The sequence below is a fragment of the Acomys russatus genome, chromosome 12 (assembly GCF_903995435.1).
Source record: "Acomys russatus chromosome 12, mAcoRus1.1, whole genome shotgun sequence".
Classification (NCBI taxonomy): Eukaryota; Metazoa; Chordata; class Mammalia; order Rodentia; family Muridae; genus Acomys; species Acomys russatus.
Window position 1 is genome coordinate 42,293,210 of NC_067148.1, and position 27,992 is coordinate 42,321,201.

The 27,992-nt window shown below is 44.7% G+C and overlaps 1 protein-coding gene across 1 annotated transcript; it reads right to left on the reverse strand.

Moving 5' to 3' along the window:
* Positions 1-173: 173 nt before the first annotated feature.
* Positions 174-27,879, reverse strand: Ilkap (ILK associated serine/threonine phosphatase). Its single transcript, XM_051154358.1, has 12 exons — positions 27,755-27,879; positions 19,620-19,685; positions 19,093-19,149; positions 16,151-16,270; positions 14,399-14,525; positions 11,007-11,113; positions 10,330-10,423; positions 8,844-8,931; positions 7,519-7,640; positions 2,478-2,597; positions 629-710; positions 174-425 (listed from the first exon to the last, which is right to left on the reverse strand). Exons 1-12 carry the CDS (start codon positions 27,807-27,809, stop codon positions 285-287), a joined length of 1,179 nt encoding a protein of 392 aa, XP_051010315.1. The 5' UTR covers positions 27,810-27,879; the 3' UTR covers positions 174-284.
* Positions 27,880-27,992: the final 113 nt, after the last annotated feature.

A 27,992-nucleotide genomic window follows, 5' to 3' on the forward strand; every position in this document is an offset into this window, starting at 1 on the left:
CCCACTTCCCCAAAGGGGTCATAGTGAGGGTGAGAGCATGTGACCTACGTAACAGGTCATCATGGGCCTGTCCAAGATACCCGTGATGGTTCTCACAAAGATAGACCCAGACCACATTCTAAAGCAAACACAGTTAACTCAGGACAGTCACTCAGAGCAAATTAAGGGAACTCAAATGACTAGGAAAAAAGAAACCTTTATTTACAACCATATAAGTTTCACAGGAGCACACACACCGTGCACAAACAACATGAACCTGCAAGTCAAGAGTGCATGTGCAGGCCTCAGTGTCCAATCCTCACCACCATCACTGTCACATTGTCTGCCGAGCCCCGCTGCACTGCCTTGTTAGCCAGCCTGTTGCATGCAGCTTCATAGCGGGCATCAACAGCAGGCTTCCCTTCTCGGGTCTGGATCTTTTCATCCTACCAAAGTGATGAGTGAACAGGCCATCAGCATCTGTCATTCTCTCAAGACACTGCAGCCAGGGCAGGGCTGGCAGGACAGAGTGACCAGTGAGCCCTACAACAGGGCTTATGTTGAAAAGAACTCAAAGATCACCCCTTAACCAGGGAACGTGGGGCTAACGTGCAGCTGAGACAAGTGGCACCCCTCTAAGATATCTCACCTCAAGGCAGGATAAGATGAAGTTCACAGCTTCTTCTGGGGTAAAGACCTTGAAGAGCCCATCACAAGCCAGCAAAATGAACCTACAGTGTAAGGAAGAAACAAGGTGTTTCAGCTACAAGCTCTTGAGTGGTCTAAGAGTTCAGTGAACAGTGCTGGCTGCCAAATGTAAGGCAGGCCTTGGTTTCACTCAATACCCTAAACAAAAATGAAAAATAAAAATGGCACACAGGTATGTAACCTTGGTCCTGGAAGTAGAAAGTGTGTCATCCTGGCTACACAGCAAGTTTGACGCTAGCTGTGCTACAGGAGACCTTGTCTCAAAAGATCAAAACCAACTGGACTTGATGGTAGTACATACCTTTAATCTCAGTACTCGGGTGGCAGAAGCAGGTGGATCTTGAGGCCAGTCTGGTCTACAGACTGAGACCCTGTCTCAAAAAAATAAACTCCTCAAAACCAAAGCAGTAACATCGTGCCAAGAAAAATTTAAAGCAATAGAAATTGTACAAGAAAGCTAAAATGAGTTGCAGGTGGAATATTGTATATAGTAAGAGGGACATTTCCCCACCCATACAGACTCATAGACCTCAGCATGAGAAGCTGCACTCTGGCACCCGAGGGACGACCATGATAGCACTAGGTGTGTAATGAACACCCCTGTGAGCAGCTACCATAGACCCAAGGATGGAGAGCTAAGGGCAAGTTAAGTGAGGTATCCTTGGGCAGTGTTTCCATCCTGAGGGCCAACGTTCCAGGGTGGGTACCCCCACTTTCTGGTCAGAACACAGCTCACTCTCCTGAGATGAACAGAGAAGCCTCTAAGCATCCATGTTTTGTTATGGCAGCCACTATTCTCCTGGCCTGGCTTTAAAGGTAGCACAGCTTCCGTCTTCTGCCAAGGCCCATACACCCAGCCATGGTTTCTGAGCACACAGCCTATGGTGGGGACAAGTCTAAGAAGGCTACTCTTTCTAGTATTTTCAGTCAGATTCAGAATAATTAGTTACAGTCAGGGGAGCGAAGAAAACAAAGCAGAACCCAGGCAGCTGGCTTGTCCTACTCTAGGGCAGAGAGGCCATAACCCTACAGGCGGCCTCCAGACACAGCCAAGACCCCAGGATGGCTGACAACATGGCACAGGCAGGCCGCTGTCAGAGCAGGGCTCTTCCTGGCAGGCCTAGGAGCTGTGCCTGGAGGCTGCCATGTGGCTTCAACTCTCTGACACCTGCCCCCTCCTTCAGCTCAGTTGTTTCCCTGAACTCCTTCCTGCTGGCCGTCTGGCTTAGGATGGTGATCCTGCTAGGGTCAGGAGAGCTCTCTGCTCGGTATCCTAGCCCTCACAAGGCTGTGCCTGGTTTTGATCTATCTGCAACAGGAGACACCTGAGCAGGAAGTCTTTCTCGGCCACTCAGGCTCTACTCCTGTGATTGTCTGCATTTATGAGCAAAAACCCAAATGCCTCAGCAAAACCTAAGACCCCACTGAATCTCTCCCAGAACTTCCTCACTTCCCCCTCCATCCACAAAGTCAGTAGCCACCATCACTAGCACAGACCTGGCTGTTCCACGCTGTCACTTGAGTAAGCTGACATGGGCCTGGATGGTCCTGTTTGAAGAGACCTTCCCCACTGCTAAAGCCTCCTCCCACACTCCTGTGATGAACCAAGTGTCCACCTCATTTGCTTCCTCACCACTGCAGACCCCATGAAGCCAGAAACCACAGGTGTCCTCTCTGCACCCCAGGGCGAGGCACATTGCAAAGACTGAACACAGACTGGAGAAAAGTCAGCAGGAGAAGCAAGCCCTTGTGTGTGTACACCAGCACTTTTGGTGACCATCTGCTTTTACCTGTCATTGGGGGTCAGCTGGCAGCGTCTGATATCAGGCACAGATGTGACCCCACAGCGCTTGTACTGCCCATCTCCAATGGAACGGGATACCTCCAGCACTCCCAAGACACGCCCATCTCTACAATAAAGGGAACAGTGTCAGACCCTCACCTGACAGGTCACAGGTCCTTGAAAGCAGAAACTGAGATCGCACGGTAGAGGAGTCTGATACTTCTTTTTGATTAGTGTTTTGAGACAGAGTTTCTCTGTGTAGCCTTGGCTATCTTGGAACTCACCCTGTAGACCAGGCTGGCCTCAAACTTAAGAGACCCACCTGCTTCTACCTCAAGTGCTGGGATTAAAGGTGTGTAGTGGCCACCACCACTCAGCTGGCCTAACTCTTTCTTTTTTTTTAATTACCTCAGGTGAAGCACAGACACAAACCTAGGTCATTCAGGGCCTCCTCCCCTGGGGCTGGGGATTTATTCTGCTGTACACCAGCAGCAACAATGGCCAACATCCAGCCTAACGAACCATTGGTAGGCCCAGCAGTGAGTCTCACAATGCCTACACACATGCACACCCCATTTCCTATGCCCAGTTATCCTGACAGGATGGGGTAGGTCCTAAGCCCCTTAAATGACTGTGTGAAGGTGGCCAGGAAAGAGGGTGGTTTGCTTTCTAATTAACTTGGCTATGCTTAGAGGATCTCTGAGGCTATGACTCCTAGATGCTGAAGTGATTTCACATCAACAATATTTACAAGTATACTCTCATTATATTCTCATCCACTTTTTGGTGAGTTATAGAGAAAAAACCAGAGATGACATGTAAACAGGAAGAGGCACCTAAGGCAGGCACTATGACCAAAGAGAACCAATACGGAGTCCTACTGCCCTCAAAAACCAACCTAGCTCAGGCACCCATTGTGACCTCCTGGGCCCTGAGGCCATCATTTTTAAAATTTGTAAATGCCAAAGCAGTGTGGTGGTTTAGTATCATCGAGGTTCCTAAATCACAAATGAGATGCTGTGCAGACAGACAGGTGTGACAGGAAGTTTCTCCTGGGCTGGTGCTGCAGTCCTAGAGGCAGGATTCAGCCCAGCCTCCATCCCAGTCATCCGCAGTGACTCAGTTCAGACACCGTAAATGATTGTTTTTTAATCCCTAAAGACTTCTGCTGGCACCTGGGAAAAGCAGAGCACCCTAGAACAGAAATCATTAAACAGAACGGGATAAAGTGCATGCCTAGGAGCCGTGCTGAGCAGGAAGAATGGGGTGCTCAGCTTGGAAGCCATGAAAGCACCTTTTCTGCAGCCCTCAGACCTTACACATGTACAGCCCTCCTACTCGAGTTCTCACAAGCTAAGACTCCTGCTCTTCCTGGGTTTGGGGCTCCTCTGGCTACTGAAGAAAGTAGGAGATTGCTGACTCCTTCAGCAGGAGGGCAAGGGAAAGAGCACTCCATGCTGGATGCGCAGTGAGGCTGGAGCGTAGCAGTGCCCAAAGCCAGCATGAGCACGAGCACGAGCACAAGCACTACAGACAACTAGAAGCTCTGCTTTGCTCCTGAGGACCAAGAGATGAGGCTCAGTCCAGGCCCAGGTGCATGGTGCTGATGGATTGAGCCAGCAGTATCTTCAGATAGCCTCTCCCTGCCAGGCTAGACCCAGGCTTGTAAAAGAAAAACAAATGTCTCTTCACGATCTCAGAGGAACCCCTGCTGCCCACTGCCTTCACTACAATAGACATGTACAGAGTTGCTCCTGCTGCTGCTGATGATGACGAAAATTGATGATGATGATGATGATTATTTAGATAATGCCAGAAAAAATATCAGTAGAGATGGGACCATACCATCTCTAAACAACCTTTGAACTGTGGTGAGGGAGGAAGAGCCACATAACATAAACCCACATTTACTATTTTAAGTGATCTGGAGGCATTATAGGCATTCATGCAGGCACACAGCCATCACTACTGCCCATCTTTAGACTGTTCTATCTGCCCAAACAAAATAAACCTCTGTCCCCAGTTAAGCATTAATTCATCCCTTCCCACCGAGAAGGCTCATTCCAATCTCAGGCTCCAGGACTCTGGCTCAACAGGGAGAGTCGCAACGTTTGTTCTTTGTGACTGGCCTATTCATTCCACACCCTGTCCTTAAGATTGATCCATATGGCCTCTGTGAGGTCTTCATGCCACCTGTTCTTCATGTTGTCAATGGATACCATACTGCTGCCCCCTTGTGGCCACTGAGAACATGGTGTAGCAGTGGTTTTCAACCCTCCAAATGCTGCAACCCTTTAATATATAATTCCTCATATTGCGACGACTTTCAACCATAAAATTACTTTGTTGCTACTTCATAACTGTAATTTTGCTAATGTTATGACTCTAATGTAACTATCTGATATGCGACCCTGTGAAAGGGTTGTTCAACCCACAAAGGGATCCTGCCCCACAGACTGGAAACCGCTGGTGTAGAGGGAACTATTGCTGAATCCGGTGTGAGCCCACTGTGGACTGCAGTGTTCACACAGTGGCTGCCTCTTTCTCCATTCCACCAACAAAACAAAGACTTCCATCTTTCATGCAACTTATAGGGGAAAAGCCTTGAAACTGAAAGCTGAAACTAATGATCTTAATAACCAAGGCAGTAACAGAAGCACAATGAGAACAGTCCCTTCACGCTGCACACAGTACTGACAGGATCCCTGGCAGACACACAGTATGTGACTGTCACTCTGCACACAGCACTGTGATAGTATAACTACAAGGAATTACATTTCAAGTACAGCAAAACACCAAGGAACATGTTCATTCTTAAACAGTTGTTAACTTTGTGGCTATGATTTTGAAGCTATCTGGACAAAAAATACACTTTTATTTCAAACCAAGTTTTCAGTAGAAACAAAATACAAATATTAAATCAAAGAGAAAATACTATACTGAGAAGTCTGGGCTATGAAATCGCTACTGGCCTATAATTTTATGTGTTTCTTCACTCTGCTCTTGAACCATCCCTGATGAAATGAGCACTTAGCACAAGATCTAGTTCTTAAGCCCGGGGCACATGTAAATAGGGCAGTGGAGGCACTGAGAGGACCAGCCTACCACAGCAATAAAAGCACAACTCACACAGCAGCTCACAGACAGGACACACAGCAGGGAGCAAAACAAAAGACCCCACCCAGGTCAGGATCTCTTTTCAGACTTTGAACTAAGATTTAGCCATCCTCCCTCCCCCAACACACACACACACACACTTTTCAGAAGAAATTCTGCTACTCTACCCATGAGGAGAGCCTTTCCTGAAAACAGAGAGAGGTGGCTTGCTGACCGGAAATAGTACCATGATGCACCTCTGCAAACCATCGCTGATTACAGGAAGGCATCATGCGGTGGCATGCCTTGAGCACAGGGCTGAGGACTGAGGCTCATGTTCACAGACAGCACAGTCTTCTGCAGGACAGAGCAGTCCCATGATTTTATTTTCAGTGCTGTTACTCAACCCCAGGGCTGTTCATGGTAGCAGAGTGGCTACTAAGCTACATCCACAATAAACATCTTTGCCAATGCAAGGGCGGGCGAGGGAATCTAAACATGTTTGTTTTGTTTTGTGTTTATGTCTATGTGCCTGTGTGTGCTTGTATGCACTATGTGCATACAGGTATCTACGGAGCTGAAGTTACAGTCATTTTGAGTGTATGGGTGCTAGGAGTTGAACCCAAGTCAATAAGAGCAGTAAATGCTCTTAACTGTTAGGAGGTGTCTCCAGCTCCAACAATCTGAATCAAAAGAAGGCTTTAACTCTGACTTCCAGTTGTGAGGGATACTTTGAAAGATACAGTGAAGAAACGGGTAGTTCAGAACGCTGGTGACTTTCAGTAGCTGCTAGACTAGACTAATATATTTCAAAGCCTAATATGAAATTCAAGCTTGAAAAAAGAGGACATACAATTTGGAGAGGGCATATTATGGAGAGAGGGCACAATAAAAACACATAGACTACATGTATGAAATTCTCCGTTATGATACGCATGGATGTCAGTGTCCACACATCTATATATAGCAAATGCCTATTCCAGTCTTACACACACAGAAAGCAACACAGCAATCGCTAACCAGAGTCCAGTGGGAAATCATGAACTTGCTTTGCTATTTTTAACTTAGTTTTCCATGTTTGAAAATTTTAATTAAACCTAGAGGAAGAGAGAAGCAATCCTAGCTCTGGCAGGAGAGTAAACCACTGCTCTGGGACAAGGCTCTGTCAGTCTCTGGCCTTCCACCTCGTTTTTCTCTAAGGAACAGCTTGTTGGAGCCTACTCACTGAGGGCCTGAGCATGGCTCTGAATGCAGTGGAGACTGGGAAGTTAACAGACAGGCTCTCAGCTACAGGAATTTCAGTTTTAAAGTATCCCAAAAGCTTGGCTAAAAAGTAGATTTTTAACCATTTATCTCCAACAGAACAAGAACTTTAAAGGACAAATTGTAGGAAAAAGCAGAAAACATTTGTGGTCACGGCAACGTCCGTGACATGGAAGAATGAAGCCCTCATTTAGCCGCCTCTGGGCATACAAGCTACAACTACAGTGGCCACACTCCACACTTAATTTATTCAGTGCAACAGAGGGCAGTATGTAAGCTGGCATGGTAAGGCAGGCCAATAATTCCAGCAGTGAGGAGTCTGAGGCAGGAAGATCAGGAGTTTAAGGCCAGCTTTGGCTATAGACTAAGTTCGAGGCCAGCCTGGGCTACCTGAGACCCTATATCAAAAACGAAGAGCAACCAAACAAGGACAATATTTAAGAAGCTCCTCAGACACACTGACAATAGTGAATGGTAAGTGTTGGCTTGAGACAGGTTTTGTCTTTCTGCTCAGTCAGGGAGACACAGTTCTCGTTCACTTTCTACCTCTACTGAGACATGAGTGAACTACAAGTTGTCCATATGCACTGGAGACCTGAGATGGGCCTTACTACACTGTGTCCCCTGCACATGCAATCCTCACATGTATGGAGGCCTCAGTTCCTGGGGATTCCACAAGTCTCCCATACCTGACATTGCCTCCGGCCTTCTGTATCCTCATGCGCTCCTCATACTGAGTTGGGTTGTGCTCTTTGCTGAGACTTAAGGCTGCATGCTTCTGACTTTCCTCATTATATCGGCACAGGATTGCCTGGGAAGACAGAGATCACAAGCCGTGGGATTCAGTGAGCACCATCTAGGCATCTGTTGAAGGGAGACACACTCACAGTGACTTCACATTCAGCTGCCTGCTGCGACACACACAGGTTTAGAGAATCCAGCAGCAAAGAAATAGAAAATAGGAAAGTTGTTCTCACATTCAGAATGAGAAATCGCCAGTTTTGGTGCCAATTCTGGCATAAGCCTTGCTGGTTGACCACAGCCAACCACTCACATGGCCATTGTCAGTTGCATCAATGACACAGAAGGGAGGCATCTGACAAATACCACGGTCAAAATCAGAAGTCTGTGAGTTTATCTCTGAGAGGTGAGGCTATGGGCAAGCAAGCATTGCTCCCCTGTGTGTGCTCCCATGACCATGGTTACTGAGTCCACTTCTGAGGATGCTGAAGTGCAGAGGAGTAATATGCCTGAAGTCACACAAAGAACCAGGGTTCAGACTGGGTCTGGGTTTGAAGAGTTTGGAGGAGGCACACTTTTTCCCCTGTTGGGGTTGGAGGTACTTGTTCTAAACACTTGTATACTAGAACTAGTCTACAGAGTCTCCCAAGAACATAGCCCCATGAGGACAGGCTGTCACGCAGCTCTCAGCTGCACTCCTGGTGATGAGTGGCCAGCCCTAAGCACCAGAAGAGAGGGGCTGTAGAGGCTGCTTACTGCCCGTAGTCACTGAACCAAAGGACACAGGGCTGGATGGAAAAGCAGCATGCATTGAACGTGAGGCCATTTCCTACACCTCTTGGGCTTTCCCTCGGCTCTGCAGGTGCGCTGGGCCTTGTACTTTCCTTTCACAGCATTCAAGCTCCTCTGAGGTCACACCAGTTTGTAAATGCAATGTTAATATTTTCACTCAATACCAACAGAGACAGAAAAATGAGGACCTAAGCTACTTGCACACTGATGTCATTCCAAACCACAGTGTCCCTTAACAGTATACATTCGAAGAAAGCCACTGGGGGGTGGGGGGGGGGGGAGAAACAGGGGATTAGGTATTAAAACAGATAGCTCAGGGTCCTCTGGGAAAACAGACTGTTGATTCTTTCCCAAGTACACACTGAAGCACTCCTTGTAGCAACCCCACAAGAAGGCCCAACCAACCACCAACACTAACTTGCTGAGGTTCTCTCCTTGAGACATGCTGTCACCTAAGCAAGTGGCTCAGACTATCACATACCCGACTATCTCCAAGGTTGGCGATATACAGGGTGTTGTCCACAGCCAGGACACATGTGGCAGTGGACCCATCTTTCCAGGCAGGCTTCCTGGGGAAACACATCAGAAACACAGTCACCAACTACTGGCGAGTGCCCCGAGACTAACTTCTAGAGCCAAGCAGCAAGTCTGCCAGGCTAAAACAGAGTGTATCCTCTAAACTACTTCATAGTTTGAACATAGGTGGTGTCTCTAAATGTCCCTATGTCAAAGGCTGGGATCCCATGGTGACACTATTAGGAATTACAGTGGGCCTCTAGGAGATGGGGTCTTATGAGAGGTCTTAGGTCACTGTGAGTGTTCCTTCAAAGGGAGTTGTGAGATCTTACTGCAAGTGTGCCCTTGTGGAGGGCTGTGGGGGCCCTGGCCCATTTTCCTGGTCTCTTACTGTCTGGCTCAGATATGACCACTCATTCTGATACTCCTACCATCATGTGCCACTCGAGTCAAAGGGCCAAACTACCTGGGTTACCCTATGCTGTGCCTCAAGTCCAGAACAATAAGCTAAAACAAAACTCTTTAGTTTAGGCTTGGAATATCCACACATACCTTTGATTCCAGCACTCCAGAAGCAGAGGCAGGCAGAACTCTTGAGTTCTAGGCCAGCCAGGGATACACAATGAAACACTCTTTCAAAAAATAAAAAATTAAAAAAAAAAAAAACACCAAACAATTCTAACATGGCCCGAGTCAGAGCTTTCATAATTGTGATGCAGAGATATGCACATTTTTAAAGGATTTATTTTATGTATACATGTATCTTGCCTACATGTATGCAAGTGCACACCTAGAGACCAGAAAAGGGCATTAAATCCCTTGGAACTGGAGTTACAGATAGTTTTGAGCCACCACGGCAGCGGGGGTGGGGGGTGGGGTGTCCATGTGTGGTAGAAACTGAACCTGGGTCCTCTGGAAGAGCAGCCAGTCTTCTTAACCACTGAGGTAGCTCTGAAGCTCCAACATTTTAATTTTAAGCATTTTTCTTCAGGGCGTGGTGGCGCACACCTTTAATCCCAGCACTTGTGAGGCAGAGGCAGGCAGATCACTATTGAATTCAAGATCACTATGGAACTGAGTCCATGCAGCCAGAGCTACAGAGAGAAACCCTGTCTTGAGGAGGGGCGGGCATTTTTTTTTCTTTTTCTGCTTTTATTTATTTAAAAATTGTTATTATTGCATGTGTGTGCATGCATATGTGTGGAGGGCAAGGCCAGCTTTTGAGGAGTGCTACTATATGAGTTACAGGGATTGAACTCATGTCATGAGAAATAATGGCAAATCTTGACCATCTCACTGGCCTCACATCCTTTGTAGTTAATGATTTTAAGAGCTTACGTGGTGCTGGGTACTTTCAAGACAGAAAGCACTATGCTAAACAGTATCACAAGACCTGAACCGTCTTCAGGAAAGCACCATGCACTTAGCATTCTGCATGGAGTTATACTCACTGGCTTGAAGCTTGTTTCAGGAACTCTTCATCTGTGTGCTTGAAAGTATCGAGCAGGCATCTCTTCACAGTTTTCTCCACACTGATCACATCTCCTGGTAGAGAAGGGTCAAACACAGTAACCTCTCAGGAGGGCAAGACTGCTGCCCATTGTCGTTGTCGCATAGGAACTTTTTCCTAAGCATGTCCTTATTAACAAGCTGTTCCTCACCTGCAGGAGCACCATGTGAATTTGGTTGAACTGGCTTCCCCAATGGAGAGGCAGACAAGACGCTAAGCACAGCCCAGACACTTGACAAGAAGCCAAAAAATGCTGCTCTATTCACACAGCCCCTTTCTTTTGATCACAAAGCTCACTCCTTTACCAACCAAAGACTTTTGTTTTCTTGTTGTTTGGTTGCTTTGTTTTTTTGAGACAGTCTCATGTAGGCCAGGATGGCTTCAAACTTACTGTGTAGGTGAGAATGACCTTGACCTTCTCTCTCCTGCCTCATGAACCATATTGCCCAGTATAGGGTACCAAGGACTGAATCTAGGGCCTCGTGTATGCAATGCAAGTAAACTACCCACTGTGCTCTATCCCCAGGCCCATCAATGACTTTTGCCAAAGCAAAATAACCTATCTGACAGACTCAGCCATGCAAACAGCAGAGGCAAGTCAAATGTTCACAGACTCACCTTTAGGAAATTTCCTGATTAAGTTCTGGTGCAAATTCTGTGCAGCAAATTTTGAGGCTCGAATTCCTCCATGTCCATCAAAAACAGCGAAGTATGAAACCCGAGTACTGGAAGAAGGAATTAAAAATCAGTTACATACTTACAGCAAAGATCACACCTCTTACTGAAGCCAGTTTCATTAATTTTGATATGCGGGCTCCATATTTAGCCCAGTCTGGCCTCCAATTACAGACCACTGCACCCCTGCTTCAGAGTCCTCAGATTACATGCAGGTATCACCACATCAAAGCTTTGAAGTCTTATCTCAAGCAATGAACATCAAGATAAAACAAGTCATGGGGCTGGGAAGATGGCTCAGCAGTTAAGAGCACTGACTACTCTTCCAGAAGATGTAGGGCCAATTCCCAGCAACCACATGGCAGCTCATAACTCTCTTTAACTCAAGATCTGACACCCTCACACTCACGTACATGCAGGCAAAATACCAGTACACATAAAGTAAAACTAAATTATTGAAAAAAAGCAGAGAGAGAAAGGGGGTGGGGGGGGGTGAGACTCTGTTGAGACACCAGTCACACTGACATACAATGGGTGTAAAGGTAGTAATGTTTAAGAGATAAATATTTAAATAACTTTCATCCATTTTAATTGTTAGAAACTCAAATTTGAGTCCAGTATAGTAGCTCACACCTGTAATCCCAGAAGCAGGAGCAGGAGAACTGCTATGAGTTTGAAGCCAGCCTGGCTACACTGCCAGTTTCAAGACTAGCCTGGCCTTCAGAGTGAGACCCTATCTTAAGACACAAAACAAACAAAACCACATTTGTTTCCAAAACTAAGCTGTGGGCCAGAGAGATGGCTCAGCAGTTTAGAGCACTTGTTCTTGAAGAACACCCAGGTTCAGTTCCCAACACCACATGGTAGTTCACAAACAATCCATAACTCCAGTTCCAGGGGATTCGAAGCCCTCTTCTGGCCTCCATGGGCACCGGGCAGGCAGTGGTGCATATACATGCATGAAGGCAAACACTTATACACATAAAATAAGTAAATAAAGATATAAAAGTAGCTGGGTGGTGGTACACATCTTTAATCCAAGCACTCAGTGAGGCAGAGGCAGGAGAATCTCTGTGAGCTTGAGGCCAGCCTGGTCTACAAAGTGAGATCCAAGACAGCCAAGGCTACACAGAGAAACCTTGTCTTGAAAAACAAAACAGCAAAACAACAAAAATGTAAAACTAAGCTGTATAATTTCTCAGACAGTAAAATTAGAATCCAGAACTTTTATCCTGTTTAACTAGACTTTAACAAATGAAAAAAGTTAGTAGTCATCCAAGATTCTTGTCAAAAATGTCCACGAGAACAAGGGAGACGTTACAGGGTTTTGCTTAATCTCTAACCTCACAGCTTATGGTGACAGTCTCAGTCCTATGTCCTATTCAGCTTTTGTCAGAAAACCCACGTATGTGGTAAAAGTCACTAAAAAAACAAAACAAACAAACAAACAACAACAACAACAAAAAACCAGACAGGTGTGATAGCATATGCCTTAAAAAACCAAATTATTTATTTTTATTTTATATGCACTGGTGTTTTACCTACATATATGTCTGTGTGAAGATATGATGGAACTGGAGTTACAAACAGTTGTGAGCTGCCATGTGGGTGCTGACAGTTGAACCCAGGTCCTTTGGAAGAGCAGCCAGTTCTCTTAATCACTGAACCATCTCTCCAGCCCCAGCACACGCCTTTAATCACAGCACTTGGGAGGCAGAGGCAGGCGGATCTCTGAGTTCAAGTGCAGCCTGGTCTACATATTGAGCCAGCCAAGGATAAATAGTGTTACCATGTCTCCAAAAAATAAAAACCTACTTTAGGAACCAGATGAGGTAGCACACTCCTGTAGCCCCAGTACTTGGGTAGGCAGAGACAAGCAGATCTCTGAGTTCAAGGCCAGCCTGGTCTACAAAAGTGAGTCGAGGACAGCCAAGGGTACACTGAGAAACCCTGTCTTGAAAAACCAAAGGCGGGGGGCAGGCTTTAAACACCCAGTTTAAAATCTTAAAAACAAAAACAAACAACATACTTCAGGACCAACTACATGGCTCACTGGGTAAAGAACTTGCCTTGAAAGCCTGACAACCTACATTCAATTCCTAGAACTCAGGCAATGGTAAATGGAGAAACCAACCCAACAAAGTTATCCACTGACATGTCATGTATGTACCCTCCACCCACATCATAAGCATACACAATAATTTTAATATTAATAAATTACTAAAATACTATAAATTATAATTCAATGATTTAAATAATAAAATTTAATTTGAAAACTATCTATGAGAAATGCCTTTTAGTGCTAAGGTCAACTTTTATTTCAGGCTTTTTTGAATTCCTTTGCAATGTTAAGACATGAGCCACTAAAAAACAGCCTCATCTGGCTTACAACCTGGAACCTGTCATTGTGTGATTAGGCACTACCTAGGGACAGACACTTCCCAAGGCCTTCTCCTGGCTTTGAAACCATTATGTTCTTATCTCTGTCATGGTCACTGGCTCTGCAGCAGCCACAATGATGAGTTAGACAATAGCTGTTCGCACACTGTATGTTAATAAACAACTAATATCAGGGAGAGCCACAGTATGTACATTATGCAATTATTCAACACTTAATACCATGTATATGACATAATGTTAGCATTTGTACAATATGCTGCTGTCTGAGAAATGATCAGAAGCCTCAATGCCCTGTGTGCAGCTGCAGAAAACACTGCCTTCTTCCAGGCCATTTGGACTTTTTAGTCTTTCTGGGCCCTAACCATCTGCACAGCCTCTTCCAGTGCCATCTCTCTGCTGGGTTTGCTTTGTTTTGTTTTGGAGGCAGAGCCTCAGTTTGTAGTTCTGGGCTGCCAAAACTACACAGACTGCTGGGAATTCAGGATAGGATGACAAACATGCACCACCACACCCACATTCCCGCAGACCTTGCTCAGTGCCTTCCAGCCCATCCACTCTCTGGGACATAGAGTAAGAGCACAGCCAGAGCTGATCACTGTGAAGTCCATGGCAGGGAGGCACTTCCCACTCAGTACTCAGGTGCAGGCCAGCTGAAATGTCAGGCTGGCCAAATCTTTGCTAAGGGGCAGACCCACATTTAGCAAAGTAATATTCTAGTCTCTACTCACCAATAGCCACTGGCTGCTCCACCATGACAACAAAAATATCCTCAGATGCTAACAAATATCTCAAAAATATTCTCCTATCTAAGATCCACTGATGCAAAAAGCAAGCTGCTCATTACATCAGTCTTTCTGGGGAAGCACACAGCCCAAAGCTTAACAGAATGGAGGGTAAACAAAGTCACCCAAGCTTGCTGGAATACAAGTACTTACATGAGGGAAGATGGAGGATTACACTCCTGAGTGATATCATTCAGGATGACATGAGCGTCTTGCATCTCCTCCCTCTCACCCTTCCGCTCTGCCACATAGCCTTTCAAACCAAAGATCACTGAAGATGCTGAGGAAAGAAAACAAAAAGCCAATACAAAACTGTGTCTTACTCTCAAGAAGCCCTAGTCCCAGAGCAAATAAGAAATACTACGGCAGCCTTACTCAGCATCATCACAGTAATACAAATAAGCAACATCCCTCAAGGCATCTCCCTAGTCACAAGTCTGTGGCCAATCAGGGTTCTACCAGAAAGCCTGGAGCTGTGGCAGACAAATGAGGTCAGTGGTGAACACAGAACAGCTCCACTAAGGAGTGAAAGTCAAAGAAGTACTGCCTCATGCAGAGATGGGACTAAGGATACAGGGGAAGAGAGCCCTCAGCGTAAATTTCATCTGGTGACAATGTAATGAGGACAGAAAAACTCCCATTTCTAAAGAAATTCCAATCAGTGGAGTTGCCAAATACTATGCTGGAGACGCTGAAAATATGTATTTGCATGCTCTAGGCTACCTACCAATGGTGGTAATAGTCACTTTAACTCCAACTGAGGAAGTGAAGGAGTAGGAAGTCTTCTCTATCACAGAATGGTGTCAAATCTAAAGGCTGGCTAGTTTAAGTTCTCTACTGACCCCTGGAGCACTTCTAGAAGAGATGCCTTTGGCCATGTCCCAAAAGCACTGCTACATTACTGCTATGGCTCTCACTGAGGAAATTATTTGTAGCAAACGGCAGAGCAAACAGGAAGTAAAAGTCTACAGCCATGTCTCAGTCAGTAGAGGAAGCAAAAGTCTACAGCCATTTCTCAGTCAGTACAGGAAGTGAAAGTCTACAGCCATTTCTCAGTCAGTACAGGAAGTGAAAGTCTACAGCCATTTCTCAGTCAGTACAGGAAGTGAAAGTCTACAGCCATTTCTCAGTCAGTACAGGAAGTGAAAGTCTACAGCCATTTCTCTCAGACAGTACAGGAAGTGAAAGTCTGCAGCCATTTCTCTCAGACAGCAAAGGAAGTGAAAGTCTGCAGCCATTTCTCTCAGACAGCAAAAGAAGTGAAAGTCTGCAGGCATTTCTCTCAGACAGCAAAGGAAGTGAAAATCTACAGCCATTTCTCTCAGACAGCAAAGGAAGTGAAAATCTACAGCCATTTCTCTCAGACAGTAAAGGAAGTGAAAGTCTGCAGCCATTTCTCTCAGACAGCAAACGAAGTGAAAGTCTGCAGCCATTTCTCTCAGACAGCAAAGGAAGTGAAAGTCTACAGACATTTCTCTCAGTCAGTAGAGGAAGTCAAAGTCTGCAGCCATTTCTCTCAGTTAGTAGAGGAAATAAAGTCTACAGCCATTTCAGTCAGTTCAGGAAGTGAAAGATTATAGCCATTTTTCTTAGTCAAAGCTAATCAAGAGTTTTAAACAAAGACTGGTAGTCAGAAGAAATGGATAATCAAAAGTCAATAATTTCTGAAAAGGACTAAGAAAAAAAAACATAGGTCCTTCTCAACAGTAAAGAGCAATATGGTTTCCTGTCAGGTCAGGCAAGCACATGAAAAGCAAAGGCAGTCTTAGAAATTATTTGCAAAAGGGGGCTGAGTCCACTTCTTAAACACCGAGAAGTACTACAGTTAGGAAGCTGGGACTGATTTTGCTCTGGGATGTTTAAGATAAGAAATCTAATACATTTGTTTTCAAACTGTCTGAAAACCTTTACAAACTTTCTTTTCCACAAGCTCTTCACCGCCATTCTTCTCTTCCTCGGAGGTTTTCCTCTTTGCTCCTTTCCCTTCATTCTTCACCACCTGGGAAACTGAAGTGGCAAGAGAACCTAGAAATGAAGTAAAAGCCAGACAGAAACAGCTATAGATTGCAGAACGAGTCACCAGTAGACTAGGCTCCATCTAGTCTAGCCTAGAGACATAAGGCCCAGCACGGACAGTGCCTGCGGCTAGGACTTCTGGTGGGAGATATAAGACAGGGCAACATCCAGGCAGAATCAAGAACCTAAGAGTCTCTGTCCAGGAGATTTCTCAGTAGCAGAATTTTGTATACAAACAAACTTTTAGCCTGTAGCATATTTATGATGTGCTAAATCCACAGACCCTGAGTGACCAACAGGGAAATTCCTGAAAGTTGTTAAAAAAAAAAAAAAAAAAAAAAAAAAAAACCTCTTATGTTCCTGTTGGAGGTTGGTCTGATGTATTTTGATGCTAATTACTGCTTGCTGTGACCCACCAGTACCTCACCTAGCGCCTAACCTGTTTGACCAATAAAGCCCATCACATCTGGGCAGGGCAAATGGGATAGGAGTGGCTAAGGTTCCAGGGCTTGGAAAGACAGGGAGAATCTTGGGAGGAGAGAGACCAAAGGAGAGAGAGAAGGCTTGCCATCATGGGTTAGACAGAGGAAAAGGACATGGCCAGTGTGGGTGGAGGATTTGGCCCAGATGAAGAACATTAGCAAGTATTTGGGATTATGGATGGGAGGTAGCTTGATAGAAATTATTAGAAGCAGATGGCATGGGATTGGGGCAGGGATCCCATACCTGTCGCACTATGGGAAGTAGTTTAGAGGATTAATATTTGCCCGGCCCCAGGTTAACTAAGGCTATTTTAAAATATAACAGGGGTCTATGTCCTGATTGATTGCTAGTGGGTTAGAAAATACTGCCTTAGTAATAATTATAGACATTATTAGGCCATGTTGGTAAATTAACCACAACATGTTACCAAACAAGTTAACAGGCTCCTAAAAGGCTCAAATGAAGTTAAAAGGCAGGTTCTACCTGAAAGGCACAGAATGCTGCTGGAGCTGTACTTATGCCTACCTAACCGCCCTAGCAGTGCTCATGTGTTTGCAATGCATATGGACTAGCTTCAGTTATTAATCTTCTGGCCACAGTTTCTTCAACCATAACAGGGTGAGTCTACCATCTCCAGGGACTGTGTGAATATTGATAGGGGTAAGACACATAAGCCATCTATTGTGGTGCCTGTTACGTCAAATGTCCGTAAGTATTCTCTGAAGCCATTCATTCAACCTACTCATTAGCTAAAAGAAAAAGCTCCATGCTAAGATTCAACTACTTGCAAAAGGGCCTTTTTCCACAATGTTATTACAAAATACATGACATCCTGCATAAAAAAGAGCATCCTAATGAGAAAACCGCCTGGTGTTTACAAGAGTCTCTCAGTGCCTCTCCATCAGCATCATATTGCTTACTGTTTAGGTGCAAGCTTTTCTTTCCGCATCCTTTCTAGTTTCAAAACAGAGGCAGTCCATTGCTGTTAATAACTTCTAGGTGAACCCCACTGCACTAAGGACATGATCTGCATATTAAACACTCTTCACTAGGGCTTATCGTACAGACTAGAACATGGTCAATTCATAAACGGTTTCTGCCCACTTGAGGAGAATGAACACTTTTCCAAGAAATCCAAAATATTGGGCACCAGATTATAAATGTAAATCAACAGTACTGTATAAGTCTTCTAATCTTTACTGTTTTCTGCCCCATGAATAACTAAGAAGTAGCCAGGCTGAATCATTTTAAAGTTAAACTTGTTTTGCATATTAATCCTCAATAATTAAGAGCACTGACTTCATTCGGAAAGTTTTCAAGGCTGATATGAGCATGCTATAATTTTTGATAGGAATCCCAGCCCTGAAAACTTTGGGATTCTTTTTTTATTTTTATTTTTTGTTTTTTTGAGACAGGGTTTCTCTGTGTATCTTTGGCTGTGCTGAATTGGCTTTGTAGACCAGGCTGGCCTCAAATTCACAGTGATCCACCAGCCTCTGCCCTCCCAAGAGCTGGGATTAAAGGCGTGCACCATCAAGCTTGCCTCAACTTTGGGATTCTTATAGAAGACAATTAAATTTTCTTTCTAAATGACCCTACTGATTTCACAGGGATTTAAAAGAAAAAAAAAATTTTTGGAAAAGTAGCAAATGTTCTTTCTACTTGGCAACAAATAGAGCCTTTCTGTTTTGTTTTGTTTGTGAGACAGAGTAACAGAGCCCTGAACAAATGGAACTTTTGACCACAACATCAGGACCTCAGCCCTTCCAGGGAATCCCCACACAGCAAATCCAAGTCAGAAGCTTCCACTAGATGGAGTAACCAGGCTGCAGCTATAACATAACAGTGCCCCTTATTCTTTCCTTCTCCCTGACAGGACACAAAAGAGCAGCACGCTGTCATGTAACTGTGTCTGTGGGGATTGGGAGACTGAAAATTATTTAAAAGTTAATATCAAAGTTCAGAGTGAATTTCTGCCCTTCTGAATGAATATTATTATTCTGAGACAGGGTCTCACCGTGTAGCCCAGGCTAGTCTGGAACTCAAGTGCCTTCTGCTTTAACCTTCTGAATGCTGAATTAACAGGCAGATGCCACTGTGCCTAGGTCTTAATTCTTAAAAGTCAGCTTAGCAGGTGAAGGCAAAGTTAAGGACAAGAAACAAAATGGTGATGTAGTGCTGAGGTCTCTGATCTCTTCTTCCACCTGAGAGCGCCTGTTCAATCTTAATAAAACTTATCCGTACCATATTTAATGTCATTCAAAATCCTGCTTAACTTGATACATACAGTTTACATAGTAGCAAAGTAAAGATTATCTCCACCCACACCTTGAAATCTGTTTGCCTACCTGGATCGCCACTGCCAGCAGGTGGAAGATCATCAAAGAGTAAAGGTCCCCCAGATCCTGAAACACAGAAGAACCCAGAGTGAGCCCAAAATAAATAACCAGGCTTCAGTTTAAGAATCCATCCCACCAGGACACCTATGCAACAGGTTATCAAGACAAATTCAAAACTTGTGTCAATCCAGTGCAACTCATTCTGCAGGGAATAATATATCCGGAACCTATTTTAAAGTCCTATGATTTCAAAGGAAATAGAAATTCTGTCTTAAAAGAGCTGAATTTTTACTTCAACTAGTAAAATATTAAATTGAACCAGAGAAAATGGCTTGTGGTGTTTACGCAGCACTTCTCAGAGCTACCTACTGCAGGTCCTTCTGCCTTACCTGAGGCCATGGGTTCAAAACTTAAAGACAGCCAACACCTAAAACATCTGTGTGTTAAAAATGGGGGAAAGGGAGAAAGATTGAGACAACTACAATCCCAGGATGAGCAGACGTTGACACACACCTGGGAGAGCCTGGAGACTGTACCTGAGTCAGCACTGCTGGCCGGGGGCAGGTCCTCAAAGAGCACGGGTCCTTCCTGTGCTTCTTTCCCTAAAACAGAAAGCGTGTTTTTAGAGAGCAGACAATGCCCCAGGAGAGACTTCTACACGGAACACATTTGTGCCCTCCCCTGCTTCAAGATAGGTTGCTATGAGTTAAATTTTCTCCTTTCTGTTAAACAGACATTTAAAACAAACAAACAAACAAACAAAACTCTTTGGAAGAGCTATTCACTATGAAGGGCCTGTTTCCAGCAGTCACAGCCAACATAAAAACAATGAAATGATGAGCCTCCTGCCTCTGCCTCCTGAGTGCTGAGGCTAAAGCTGTGCATGTGCCACCATGCTTCTTCCCCCTTTTCTCGCCCTCAGTACTAAGTATGGACTGCATTCTAAATGTGTGCTCCACCACTAAACTACACATAATATACCCTTGTTCCTAAAATCTTCCCTTAAAAGAGAATCACTTAAAGGGACAAGATGACTTGGTACCTCAAGACAGAGTTAAGAAGCAGAGAGAGCCTTCAAAGGCCCATCGGGACTACTGAATGCTTTTTTGGTGACTTCTACAGTGGGAGAGAACCTGTCATAACTTGGTGTCACCAGCAATGTGAACCAATGGAGAAAACAAGAGTTTCAGACAGCTGAAAATGGTCAGGCCTCAGAAAAAAAAAGCCAAGAAATGTTTTGGGTTTGTGTTTTTTTGTTCTTCTTTTTTATCTGAAAATCAGAAGATCAGAGCTGGAGAGATGGCTTAGAGGTTAAGGGCACTGACTGCTCTCCCAGAGGTCCTGAGTTCAATTCCCAGCAACTACATGGTGGCTCATAACCACCTATAATGAGATCTGGTGCCCTCTTCTGGCATGCAGGCACATATGGGGTCAGAATACTGTATAAATAATAAATAGATTTTTTTTTTTAGCCTGAAGATTGAAATTCTAAACGTCTTATGTCCCATTATCATTTTTCACATAAAATAGTCATTATTCCTTACTCCCCAGCTTCTAAAAGTTTTTTCAAAATTCTACTTAAACTATTAAACATATGAACTGACACACAAAAGAATCTGGAGAACAACATTCTGATGGAGTGTGGTGAGCAGACCCCTTACCTACCCTTTCCAGATCCAGTTACTCAGTATCAATGGCAGCCCAACTGTATTAAATGAGAAACTACTCTCAACTGTACACTATTCTAAGTTAGCATAATGAAATCTTGTGCTCCCCTAACCCCCTACCCACTGCGCATCTCTTTAGGGAATCCTTGCTCTCCATGCTATCTGTTCCTTAATCACTGAGAAACCATTAGTGATTAGTGGCCATTTTGGTTATCAGAGTGACCGCCATAAAATTATGCCATCTATATTCAAGCAACTTTTATTTTACTTAAGAATGTCACCAAAGCACACACTGTTTTTTAAGGTTTTTTTTTTTTAACATTTATTTAATTTTATGTGTACAAGTCTTTTGCCTGTATGTATGTCTGTATACCATGTGTATGCCTGGTACCCAGAGATCAAAAGAAGGCCTTGAAGCCTCTGGGACTGGAGCTGTAGATGGCTGTAAGCTATCATATGGGTGCTTGGAATAGAACCTGTGTCCTCTGCAACAAGAAGTGTTCCACTGAGCCAATCTCTCTGGCCCCCAAAACACATACTTATTATGCTATAGTATAATTATTTTATTATTAGTTACTGTCAATCTCTTCCTGAACTTAATTTAAAATTTCAACTTAATCACAACACACATGTACAGGGAAGAACAGAGTTTTTGGCATCTACATAGGTTCTTAGAATGTATGGCTGGGTATAGATGACCACTATATAGCATGCTTACCTCCTAAGGTGCTTTTGCAGAGATCTGGGTTTAGCTCCTAGCACCCACAGACCCAACACTCAGACTTTGTTCTACTGTTTGTTTCTTAGATCACATGCAAAAATCCTCTCACTTAAGTCAGTTCATTTAAATGACTGAGGTTTATCTATACCATGATTTGTTCCCTATATAAAGATGAGGTGGGTATCAATTCTGCTTTTTACCCTTTGTGGTGCACATGTGCATCTACATGTTGGTACATGTGTGTGCTTCAGTGCCATGTGTATATATGGAGGGCAGAGGCAGACACTGGCTGGCTTATTTGATCTCTCTCGACATTATATATTGAGGCAGGGTCTTTTGAACCTAGAGCTCGCTTATTCATCTCGTCTAGCTAGCCAGTTTGCTTCAGAAAGCTATCTCTGTGCCCCAGTGTTGGGATTAGAGGCAGACTATCATGCTCACCCTGTACTGACATAGGCAGTGGGGATCTACACTCACCTTCATACTTGTATCCAAACTCTTTACCCACTGAACCATCTCCCTAGCCCCATTCTCCTCTTTTAAAACAAAAGGTAGAATTTATTAATTCCAAGGAAAGGACTGTCTTGGGGATATTTATGTCAGAGGTGCTTAAATACATACAAAACCTCTAAAGCCAACAAAATCTCTTTTGCTTTATTCCTATATTATAAATGAGAAGATATGCTCTAACCTGCAGGCTTCCCCCCAGCAAGCTGAGGAACCACAAATGCAAGAGTCGCAAATGTATGGAAGCAGGAGGCAAAGCTGCCCAGCTGCCTTGGGGTCAGTGAAGGACTGCTTCTGCCACCATTCCAATACCCCAATCCAGGGATGACCACTGTCTTACATAAGTGTCATCTAACCCAAACAACCCACCAACATCATCCTGTATATGTCACACTGTCTCTAGAATATCTGTGCCCAATGCACAGTACACACTGCTCCTAGACTGTATTATTTAGCAAGGATAACTAGAAACCAGTCTACACATGTTCACTATAGCTTTTAAAATGTTTCAATTTATGGTACATTGAATCTACAAGTATGGAACCCACAGACACAGAGGGCTAACTCTATTCTAGGTTGCAGAACACTGAAGAGTACTCACTCTATGCATTAATTCCTCCACGAAACCCCTAACATTCTATCAGCTCACTTCCAAAGCTCTAACAATCAAACCACTCAAAACTGTATTGGGTAGGGGATGATGAGATGGCTCAGCAATTAGAGTACTTGCTCTTACAGAGAATCTGGGTTCAATTCCTAGTATCCACATGGTGGCTCACAACAATCCACAACTCCAGTTCCAGGGGATCCAAGACCATCCTGTGACTTCTGGGATTACCAGACACACATACAGGCAAAACACCCAGATACATAAAATAAATGTTTAAATGATGATATAATCTAGGACAACCAGACCTTATTCAGTGGGCCAGGACATCCAAGCCTCTTGAGGAGAGAGGTGTGTATATTACAGCAAAGAGGCCAGCCTTAACAAACACCCTTCATCTAAGCATGGTCTTTCCACTATCACTGTCCAATAGGAAAAGCCATCTTTGCATGGGTAACATGTGTATTTTCAGTTCTCACAGGTACTCACAGCGTTTTGCTTCATGCCAGCCTAGTCCCTCCTCAGCCATAACACCAAGTGTTCAAACAGCACTGTCACCAAAGGACAGTATGTTGTTCTTACCCTAGGATACCATCAGAGGTACTTAAATAACACAGTGAGATTACTCTCCCATCTTACTGGCCACAGCTGAGAATGAGTTGTAAAATGAAATACTCACTGCTTAGAAGGCTCTAAATGCTCTAACTCAACTGATTGTTTAATAATCCTGTTACTACTCAATGAAAAGGAAGCTGAGACACCTGCGCAAGAGGAGTGGGCTGTGAGGAGTGGAATGGACATTCAAACCCAGCTGGCTGACTTCCCAGTGTGGGCTCTTGCTGGGCACCTGCCTTGGACTTTACAAAAACACTTCATACCCTTACAGTTCTCCTACAGGACAACCGCAGGCTCAGGAGGACCTCTTTAGTCATCTGTCATATCATCAATATGGTCAGAAAGATGTTTGTATCTGGATCCTTTAAAATATACTGTAGATTATAAATACCACACTTGAGCTTAGGCAAAAGGCCAGGAACAGATGTGGGGGAACTTTTCATTAGCAAGAACTGTACTATTTTGAATAATTAGAAATACAAACTATGTGAACTACAGACAATGTGCAACTTTGACCCATAACACTAATACATTAGCAACTGTGTATCTTTCCAGTCACAGCTAATATCACCCATTCCCTGCTCCCCATTATCTATATCCAGACACTATATCTACTGGATATTATACATTATGATGAGACTTTTTTTTTTTTTTAAAGATAGCATCTCACTATGCAGCCTAACTGTCCTGGAACTTGCTACATAGATAGACCTAGACCAGTCTGGCCTTGAACACAGAGCTTTGCCTGCCTCTGCCTTCCAAGAGCTGGGATTGAGGATGTGCATTAAGGGGTTGTCTTTTTATTAATTCTGTGAATCTCTCAATCATTAGGTACTACCATGGCAATCCTTCAAAATATATATTGTAATTCTTTCCTCGCTTCACTTTAACTATAACTTGCATTTTTTTTTCTTGCTTAAACACCAGGGTTTAGAAATAGTATGTTTTGTTTGGATATTTCAACTTTTATGTTTGAATTTCCAATATTTTTCAAATAAATATAAGTGGAGGTATGTACTGAGCATGTCTGTGTGGGCACATTTACATGTGTCTCTGATGGTGGGTGTACAAGTGTATGTGTGAAGGCTAGAAGCTGATGTCCAGGCTCTTCCTCAACTGCTCCCTTACTTTTTGACAGGGCTCTTATTGAACCTGGAGCTTACCAATGTGGCTAGGCTGACAGCAGCTGACCTCCAGAGATCTGCCTCCCCACTGCTGAGACTACAGGCCTGTGTCTTCACACCAGCTCATAAAATACTTATTTTTAAGTTACTCTATGAAGCAAATAGTTCTTGACAATTAAAGATCAGTTGTATTTGAGATGCTGGGGATTGAACATAATACTTCTTGTGCTAAATATGTGCTGTACCACCAGCAATAGCCCCAGGCCAACTGTCGGGTGGTTTTGCTTTTTGGTACCAGTTCTGAACCCAGAGCCACACACATGTAAGCCAAGTGCTCTACAGTATGTTCTAGCTCCATCCAGCCTGTCTGGCAGTAGTCTAACAACCAAACAAGTGAACCACTCTGTGTGACCAAACCAAACAGCCTATGTCAGCATTTTATGGACCTAAGAGAAAAGTTCCACTACTGAATAAATAAGTATAATTTCCTTTAGCAAAAGAGCCATCTTTTTAAAAAATTGATGTACTCAATCATCAAAGTCTTTTAAGTCCTGCGGTGGAACCTGATAATTTAGCATACTATCTGAAGACAAAGAACACATACTTTCTACATTCTTTTTCCAGGGCACAAAAATTAGTCTTGTAGATATGACATAAGACATGGTTCTTAAAAAAAAAAAAAACAAAAACCAAAAGAATTAAACAAAACATGCCTGTTGTGTTGAGTGGTGGCATCATCTTCCGTTATACACTGAGCACTTTTTACAAAATCATTGCAACTGCCCCCTTTAAAGTGCTGGGAGTGCAGATCCCATGGATGTTACTAGCCAACATCTACAAAGCCCTGACCATGTGCTCCAGCCTGGGCCATGTGTTTCAAAATGTACAGGGACTCTTTAATTCACACAGTATCTGCAGGAGGCACCACCATTATATACCAATTGTTCCAGAAGGTACAAGCTGGATTAGAAGACACAGTCACGTTCCATTTGCCAGACAGGTCTTTCTAGTATGTGAAAATGACTAGATTTTTTATTTTTTTTATATACTATTTTGAAATTTTTGTTACGCTAATCCGTCATACATGCAATTTGGTGTCAACCTTCTGACTACTTAGCAACCCACATGAGTTACTGAAACAAAGTAGGGTATCTGAACATGGTCCAAGAATGGAATCTGAGAATTCTGCTTGCTTGTGGGGAAACAAAACAGGAATCTTGTGAACTCAGCTTCTGCAAAGCACAGAATTGTTCTTGGAGTGTGTTTTTGTGTTCCTCCCAGGTGTAGAGGATAGGAGTGAGTTTATTTCAGATTACCCGCTATTGCTTACTGCTGTTAGTCAATTAAATGTTTACATGGCTCTATGTAAACTTGGCACATTTTTGCCAAGTGCAGCTTGTTCTTGTGATTGTACACTTCACTCATGAGATCCTTAGCCCTCAGAAGAAATTGTCTGATGCTCTGAATAAAGTTGGCTATATAACATGAGACATTAGTCACCTCTTTTATCAGCTCCATTCTCCCAGTCTTATCATCAGCTAGAGGTAAACAGTATGGTATGCAAATTAATTTTTAAAATCATAGTATTAATTTTTAAATCATCATCTTGGAGCTAGAGATGATGGCCCAGCAGTTAAAAGCATTGGCTGCTCTTCCAGAGGAGCTAGGTTTAATTCCCAACACAGAAATGGCAGCTCACAACTGTGGCTCTATTTCCAAGGGATCCTACTCCTTTCTTCTGGGCCTATGTAGGGCCAGACACAAGTGGTGCAGGCAAAACACCTGTGCACATTAAAACAAAATGTCTTCTTGTTGCGGTGTGATGTAGCTATTTTGCTAGCACTGTTGCTGCTCTTTGAAACAAAGTGTCATTATGTGGTCCAGACTGGCCTGGAACTCAACATCCTCCCTTCTATAGAGTGCTGAGATTACAGGTGGGGAGAGGGGAGGCCATCTAATCTGTTTCAACAGCTTGCTACAGTAACTTTGAATCTCAATTCTGCTAGTCTCTTCAGTATTTAGCCCTCAGCTTTCTGTCCGCCACAAATTCTGGAAACCAGTCTTCTTTGTTTTAAAACTTCAAGAATACATTATGACAGTGTCAGCATCCTCCTGGCCAGCAGCAGTTCCTAAACTCACTCCTAGAGGCAAAGGATTTTAAGTATCACAGAGCCTCTATGCAAGCAGGTTAGTCTGGGCTGAAAGCTAAACTTGGAGGTAGGGGGGTGGGGAAGGGCAGGGGACAGGCGCAGGAATGGGCCCTCTGCATTGTATCGGCCAAGTCCCAAGTTTTAGTATGGAGTTGCAAGGTTTTATGTCATGTCAAGAGAGCCCTGACCTCAGAGAAGACCCAAATTAAGTTTGGATAAAAAGCAATAGGGACTATGAATGATGACAGATCTCCAGGCACAGCAGGTAAATCCAAACTCCGCACCAAGCACACTTAGATACAGTGTCTACTCCAGTGACTGATTAAGACTCCCTGTATAAAGCTAGCTTTACTCACAACTGTAACAGTGGTTATCTTAAAAAGAATGGCCAGGTCAAATTCACAGGCTCAAGGCCTAGCTTTTTAGAAGCTCCGGCTCCACCAGAGTGGTTGGTGGGAGTTAAGTAACGGTGCCATTACCAAAAGCAAAAAGATGACGCTACAATGCATCTCAAATAAAGTCTGGAGGTGCGCTAGTGAGAAACCAAAGCATAGGCCGTGAAAAGACAGAACAATACCTTCTCATGACCCCAGGTCCCAGCACTTCTCCGTGCCACTGGGGTGGGGGGGGGGGGGGACACACGACCCCCTCCCCGCCCCGCCAAACTGGAGATCTGAACCCTCCCCCTTTTGAACACCTGGTTGTCTTCTCTGAAAACCATAACCTTCTCCATCTCGGGAAGCCCTCACTAAAGGCCGCCTCCTTCCCCAGTCTCTCTCTCTGGACTTCAGATTCCGATCCACTGGAAGCTTGGCGTTCCCATGGTTTTTAACCTCGGCATTTGCGATCAGAACTGAACGCCCTGGCGGCAAAGGCTGGGTGCTCTCTACCTTCCTATTCCCTGCCAAAGACGTTCCGCAAACGTAGGCTGCATACGCCCCCCGCCCGCCCCCGTCCCTCGGAGCACCCGGGGTTAGCCGTGCAGGCGCCCGGCATCGAGGGACCGGGAGTAGAAACTTGTTTAAGTTCTCGGGGTTTCCAGCAGGCAGTTAGGCCCGAGGCCAGAGCACCCGGCTGGGAAGTCTTGCTGTGGCCAAATTAAAGCCAGCGTGCCCCGACCCTTCGGCGCGGGGCTTCGTGCGTGAGCCACGCGAGGCCCGGACAGGGACCGCGCGGTCGCTGAGGCCCCCGGGAGGCACAGGCCGAGACTGAGGCAGCGGTAGCGCGAAGATGGCGGAGGCCGCGCACCCCGGCGCCGCCCTCTTCCCCGCGCCGCTTACCGGCAGGCGGGCGCGGCGCGCGCTCGGGCTCCGGCAGGTCCCCGAACAGGTCCATGGCGGCGGAGCGGTGGAGCGGAGGCTCCGCGCTACCTTGGGTGGTGGTGGCGGCAGCAGCGGCGGCGGCGGCGGCGGCGGCGGCGCCGTCAGTCACCGCGGGAGACCCTGCCAATCGCGCGCCGCGCAGCCGCCGCCCCAGAGTGCTACGCGCGGGGGCGGGGCGGGGGTGGGCTGCGCACGC